General features: G+C 41.0%; 2 protein-coding genes across 4 annotated transcripts in view; one reads left to right on the forward strand and one right to left on the reverse strand.

Moving 5' to 3' along the window:
* brsk2a (BR serine/threonine kinase 2a) overlaps window positions 1-2,169 on the forward strand; it is a 229,253-nt gene extending 227,084 nt beyond the window's left edge. Inside the window, exon 20 of one of the 2 annotated variants that reach the window (XM_054733232.2) lies at window positions 19-2,169. In XM_054733232.2, coding sequence (XP_054589207.2) covers window positions 19-158 — 140 coding nt within the window. In that variant the 3' untranslated portion in view covers window positions 159-2,169. The remainder of the gene's footprint in view (window positions 1-18) is intronic. The other variant, XM_054733234.2, reaches the window with a different exon arrangement.
* A 102-nt stretch (window positions 2,170-2,271) lies between these two features.
* Window positions 2,272-6,445, reverse strand: part of abtb2b (ankyrin repeat and BTB (POZ) domain containing 2b) — a 57,365-nt gene continuing 53,191 nt past the window's right edge. Inside the window, exons 12-18 of one of the 2 annotated variants that reach the window (XM_054733229.2) lie at window positions 6,295-6,445; window positions 6,083-6,188; window positions 5,824-5,926; window positions 5,668-5,755; window positions 5,518-5,586; window positions 3,146-3,259; window positions 2,272-3,068 (exon numbers count right to left, since the gene is read on the reverse strand). The exon at window positions 6,295-6,445 is cut by the window's right edge and continues 28 nt beyond it. In XM_054733229.2, the coding sequence (XP_054589204.2) occupies window positions 2,835-3,068; window positions 3,146-3,259; window positions 5,518-5,586; window positions 5,668-5,755; window positions 5,824-5,926; window positions 6,083-6,188; window positions 6,295-6,445 (865 nt within the window). In that variant the 3' untranslated portion in view covers window positions 2,272-2,834. Of the gene's footprint in view, window positions 3,069-3,144; window positions 3,272-5,517; window positions 5,587-5,667; window positions 5,756-5,823; window positions 5,927-6,082; window positions 6,189-6,294 lie in introns of those variants that run through there. The other variant, XM_054733230.2, reaches the window with a different exon arrangement.

The raw sequence follows: 6,445 nt of genomic DNA on the forward strand, positions 1-6,445 counted from the left end.
TGAATTGTTACTTTACAGAGAGGAGACTCCACCTCCATCACAAACACAGCTTCATATCCTCCATCCTCCCTTTCCATTCTTCTCGGTGTTCACCATCGTTGACCACCCCTTCGTCTCCAACCATCCCATCGGTGCTGATGACCCTCGTAATGACCTGACTTGTTTCTTACACCAGGAATTATCCAGAAAACCTATTAAAGTCCCCCCTGCTCCTCACTTCATCCACCCTTCCTCCAACACCCGTCCACCCCCCTCAAGCATACCAAGAGAGTCGGACATTTGCTGATGGAAGCCAGCTTTCGGAGTTATCGTGGACGCAGAGTCATCCTCCTCGCTTCGCCTTTGGCAAATAAACCTCCCCCGCCTAAACTCCTGAGTCTACACTTCTACAGCCAAACGCACGTGCGCACAACATGAAGGCACACTCTCGTCGCCAACTACCACTCCTCCCCTTCCCCTCAGTTTTAACGGCATTCTTTTTAAATTAGTCAAAAGCACTAAATGCAGGCATATACATGCACAGGTCCAGTATGCACAGAAAACTCTGGGATGTATTAAAAAAAAGAGCGACATCCAAATAAAAAGAGACTTGCAGAAACCCGGGGAGGAAAGAAGTTTGCAGAACGTCCAAACAGCTGAAGCAGATGCTCACAGGATTGTACTTGTTGGTTTTTAAATGTACTTTTATTGTGATGAACTGGGTTTGAATTACTGATTTTGTTAGACTTGATCCTATTGCTGCAACACGGACTGGAATTGTGATAATGGACGTCAGGATAATGGGACAGAGGGCAGCTGGGGGAGTTAAAATGAGAGTCTAGGGTATGGGGGTGGTTTTGTGGGTATTTAAAATGAATGATTTATTCTGTTGTACAGACCGATTATTTCTAATGTAAAAAGAATGAAATGTCTAGTTGTGGCACTGTTTAGATACCATAGAACGGGTTGGTAAACCTGCCGCGTTCCGTTATTTTAAGTTCTTGAGTGTATTTTTGTTACATGATAATTTGTCTGACCTGAAAATGATTCAAACATTCCTGTTTCCTGTTATCTGCAGCACTTTGGGTTTTTTTCTGTTTGTACCTCTCTCCAAGTCTCAAATACCAGCAGTAGGAGTAGAGGACCCCCAAAAAAAATGTGATGAATGCAATTGTGGATATTTTTGTATTGTTGTCCTTATTTATTCATGTTTGTCCATCTCACCGTTTGATTCCTAATTTATGATAACTTGGCTATTTATATGAACAACGCTGTTAGGTCAGTTGAATGTTATTTACTACCCTTTTGTGTGTTTGTAAATGGGACATTTAAAGAAAAGTCCTTTTATTTAAATTGCTTTGTTCAGACTTGAACAGAATTACGTGAACTTTAACTAAAATTCTCTATTTCCAGGCCTCGCTGAAGAGGAAATAAGAACTTGTGGGAACTCTGGGAGAGAAAAAAAAAACGACAAGTCATTTAAGAATGTAGATTTAGCCTTTTTTGGAGAGGGAATATGCTCTTCAATTGATATTTGTCAGTTTCATATTGTTGTGCGTGTACGCCAGGCCTGAGGAGGACGCCAGCCTTCTCTTTGTAAATACAGACGAGCTGTGGGGGGTGTGGTGTGGGTTGATTGTCTTCTCGATCATGCTGGGGATTCCTGCTCTATGCTTTTATAGCTTGTTATTGCTGTGTGCATGTCAAACATGAGCTTTTCTTTGCATGGCTTTAGTGTTGATGTCCCATGCCAAACTCACTCCTCCTCTCAGCCTTCATTGGTTCTCAAGCTCCAAATCTACCTTTAAAGCTTTTATGTTTTTCTTTATTTATTTTTTTTGTTCAGCCCAGCTAATTTTACCCTCCTCTTATCTTGTGCACAATGTTTTTTAAACAATGCTTCCTTTACTCTGTACCTCTCTGTGGAAGGCTGTGAGGCCTGGGCTCTCTCTACCTGATGGTTAAAGTGGCACAGGAAGGAAAAACCAGTTCTACAAACTCAAAAGCAATACCTGATGTTCACCCTCCTTTCTGTTTACTATAAAAACTCGCAGCACTAAGGACATTCAATGATTTTAGGCCCAGTGGGGTCTTTTAACAGAGCAGGAATGAAACTTTCTGATGTAACTCCCCATATAAAACTGTGAGCATCTCCAGTGCTGAAACAAATAAAGTCATTCAGTTACAGTGCTTTGTTACATGTTTATAGCATGTGTAATTAGACCATTCTTGCAAGTCTGCTGTTTTCAGGCAAATCCACACTCCACGCCATGCTAACAAGTAGCTGGTAAGTACTTTGCATCTTTTATTTCATATTTAACAACTAAAACAAACATTTTGTTCTAATCCCATGCTGGGATCTGCTGCTGTGGCTGAGTTGGATACATTAAAACTCAGAATATATAAGCTTATTCAACATGTAGTTTGCTTGGGCGAAGAACAAATTAAAACATAATAAAAAGGGGATCTCACCATTAAATACTCACATTTTTGTGTTAAATAGAAAATGTCCATCCCATTCTGCACTCTTGTCTAAATCACACTTTAAAAATAAACAAGTGTACTTTTTGATGTTTAAAGTTTCAGTCATGTCTGTTCTGTCCAGTAGATGGCAGCAGTTTTCCAGTTCCCTTTCCCACATAAGCTTCCTGCACCTCGGAGGGGAAAAAACACATTGAGCAACTTTCTTTAGAAACATCGTCTCTCATGATGGAGTGCTTGGCACACACTAGTAAACACTGAAATGTTAGGAGTAATCAGATGCTGTAAAGTCTACATTTGATTTTAAATCGCTCCTCGTGAACTCCTGAGTTGGGATTTGAAATCATTTATTTGTGTTTTCTTCCTGCAGCTTCTCAGACTCGAGATGAAATGTACAAAGAGTTTAGACGCTGTGCCAGGGTGGCCTCCAGCTCCTCTAGAGGTGAGTCACTGCGGTTGTGAGCCAAAGAAGAGGTCGAGCTGTTCCCTTGTCGAGTTCCAGGAGGTCCCAGTAACAGGGTCCTGAAGGCCTCCCTCTCTAGTAGTGCAGGCATGTGCTGCAGAAAGAAACCCTCACAGAAGGAGCACAGCTGTGCTGAGCCGTGGGCCTGATCAGAAAAGGACAGGGGAAGTTTATTAGCAGAGTGTTTATTTAGAAACTGACCTTTTTCAGCGTATACCTTACCTTAGCTGTCCTATAGATGCCGACTGCGCTATCCAGGTTTATATGCTGAGAGCAGGTGAGCTCACAGTGTCTCTGCAGCGCCCCCAGTTGGAACACATGAGCAGCTGACAGCAGCTAAAAAACAAACTGAAAAATTAACTCATTGTTATCAGGGCCAGATTAACACTTTGTTGTACCCTGGGCAACAATATTAAAGGGCCCCGTCATCACGACCCAAGGATCGCCATAATGTGGTCACATACAGAATTTTTTACTGTAATATGCAGTAAATATACTCAATACTTGAATGCCTGACATCACGTAACCCGCCCAGAGTAACCTTTGACCCACCTTGTGTGGACTGACCAATGAGGAGAGGGTCTTAACTTGAGGCCCTCTCTTCATTGGTCAGTCTGCATGAGACTGACTCTAAACTGACGTTCAGAGTCGTAGGCAGCGACGCGTCTCTGTGCAGCGCAAAAGCCCGGGTGGACAGTTTGTTTAATATAAGGTGATCATTTTTCCATTTCCAAACAAGAGGACAGGGGATCTGTGCCTATGACATCACACTACGGCAACGCCACACAAACCACATTGCAACCCATTTTTTTGTAAGAACTAAAATTAATCAGATTCTGTCAATAAAAGGGCTCTAAAACAATTTATACGTAAATATTTTGCTTATTTATTGCAAAATCTCATTTTTCTGCTGCTTTAGTGCTGCAACAAGGTTTTATTAATAATAAATTGTTATACCTTTTGTTTTACTACAGCATCGTAAGCTTCCTGTGCACAATTATTAAGGATGCTTGTTTCAGCTGTGAGATTAGACGATAGGATCAATGAAAAAATAAATTGTCACACTCTCCATGGAAACTTTCAGAGAATTCACAAATAGTAGTTTTCAAATGGTTTTGTTACTTTTTGCAAGTTTAGAAAAGCAGCAGATGAGAAGCATGTCTGATAATTTAGTTTTTCATCTGATAATATTAGAACATGTCAGTCATGTCTGAGGGGCTTTTACAAACACTGTATAACTAACAATACTGGAGAGGGTATGAATTACACAGAGGCTTCTACAGAAAGTAGAGAACATGTGCGGACATGAACAATCGTGTGTTAATTATTTTTAACTAGTTAATTAGTTTTTTGGTTGCGCCACTTTGAGAATAGACCATACGCTGGAGTGGATCAGCGCTCTGCCACTCTCTCTGCCCTCTGCTCAAAAGAGTCCATAAATGATGTAATATAGGTAGAAAACTTTTTTCTGGCTGCCCCATAATTCGATCCCTGCTCCTGGATGAAAAACTGGACATTTTCATCAATACAAGAACCCCCCCACCCCGGATGCACGGACAGAGAGTGAAAAGGGGACATGTCCGGGGAAATGAGGACGTATGGTCACCCTAGAAAGCTCATGGACAATTGCCCAGTTGCCCATATGGGTAATCCGGCCTTGTCATCATTTAGAAAATGTATGTTGGTTTTTGAGCAGTAATCAATGAGTCTGAAGGTTTCACAAGATTAAACATGGAAAAAGGCAACATTAATGTTTTTTTTTTCTAATGAGGAAAAGGCTTCGCTTTCAAATTTTTACTGGACATTTTTGCCATTTTAATGTTTTAATAATTGCGCTTAACCATTGTTTCCTACGCAGCCTCTGCTTAGAGTAAAGATCAAAGTGTAAACAGAAGCCATTCAGTTTCAGAAGTGGAATGCAGCCCTCTGCGTTTGCTACCTCTGCAGGTTCAACCTTTACACCCGGGGATGTCCAATTCCAGTCCTGGAGGTCCGGTATCCAGCACGTTTTAGTGGTTTCTCTGATTATACACACTTGATTCACCTGCTGGATACTGGACCTCCAAGCCCGGAATTGGATACCCCCTGCTGTACACCATCGCTAACTGCGCAATGCTTGCTCTTTTACAAGCTCAAATAGGTCCCGTTTCACCGGACCTTTGTCGTAAAGTAGTCCAAAGTCTATGATTCCTTTGCATTATTTTTAATTGCAGTCAGTATGGTTATTGAGATCACCAAGCAGAATTGTAATCACTTCGGAGTCATTTGAATTACTTTCTCCACACACAGAACTAGTTGGTACCATTCACTTATTGTGTTTTATGCTAAGCTAAAGGAGAATGACTGGGCTGAGTAGTTTCCCCCCCCCACTTATCTAAGGGGAATATGGCACCAGACAAAATTTTACTCTGTGTTGGAATATCCCTTTTAGATTTCAGCAAAAATAGCCAGGTAGTGAGAAACTGACCACAGTTCATGAAATAATGTTGCATGAACTTTTTAAAGAGCGTTTCAAGCTTAGATTAGCATGCAAACAATTGTGTGATTCAGAAAATTGGTGAGTGCTTATATCAGGTCCCTGCAGTGATTCTCACCTCTAACAGGTCAGGCACGTTGGTCGTCAGTGAATCTGTCCCCCCGCAGTACAAGTATGAAATCATCATCTGTCAACAAGGTCAATGTTAGCAGCTAATACAACTTTATGTAATTGTGTTTGGTCATAGATGATGTCGTGTTTTCCACACCTGGAAAATGCTGTATTTGACGTCATGGATCTCTATCTGTTTGTTCGGACTTCCATTTGGTCCAGAAGATGTTAGCAGGGATTTAAACCTTGAGAAAAACATTTGTAAGGTAAGTCTTTTAGTTCTTTACTTTGAGTGAACACTGAGTTTTCTTACTTGTCAGAGGCGGTGATCAGCAGGACTTTGTGTCCGTAAAACGGTTTTCCCTCCACTAGAAATGTCACGTCCGACATTTCCGGGTTATTTAAAAAATGAGGGTCTGTCAAAAAAAAAAAAAAAAAATTGATCAACACCATCATAATTCATGTTTTTATAGTATTGAATGTCATTAATTTCTGTTCCTTTTCACCACAAAATAAGACAGCATATTAACATTTATTGATTTAACTGGAGAATTTCTGTTTTTATTTCTTACCCAACTGAGCTGAAAGAGATGCCTTCATCTCCGGAATGGCTGGGAGAGGTGCTGTGCCAAAACAGTAACTAAAAATAGCTGCCAGCTGCTGCAGAATGGCATCATTCTGCAAAAAACAAACAAAAAAAGAACAGAAGGAAGGAATTAAATCACTGATTATTTGTTTCTACAACATGAAGAGTAGAAAACAGTCTGGTTTAGTTTGACCGTACCTTATTTGTCCGCAAAATGCTGAACATAAGAGGTAAGCCTGTGGTGATGAGCTCATTGCAGTAGTCCTCTTCTCGGATTGTGGTGAACTCTCTGAGGAGGGATAGGATGACACCTGTCCTGGACTGCTGCTGGGCACAGCGTAGAGACTCC

This window comes from Nothobranchius furzeri, chromosome 4, assembly GCF_043380555.1.
Source record: "Nothobranchius furzeri strain GRZ-AD chromosome 4, NfurGRZ-RIMD1, whole genome shotgun sequence".
Lineage (NCBI taxonomy): Eukaryota > Metazoa > Chordata > Actinopteri > Cyprinodontiformes > Nothobranchiidae > Nothobranchius > Nothobranchius furzeri.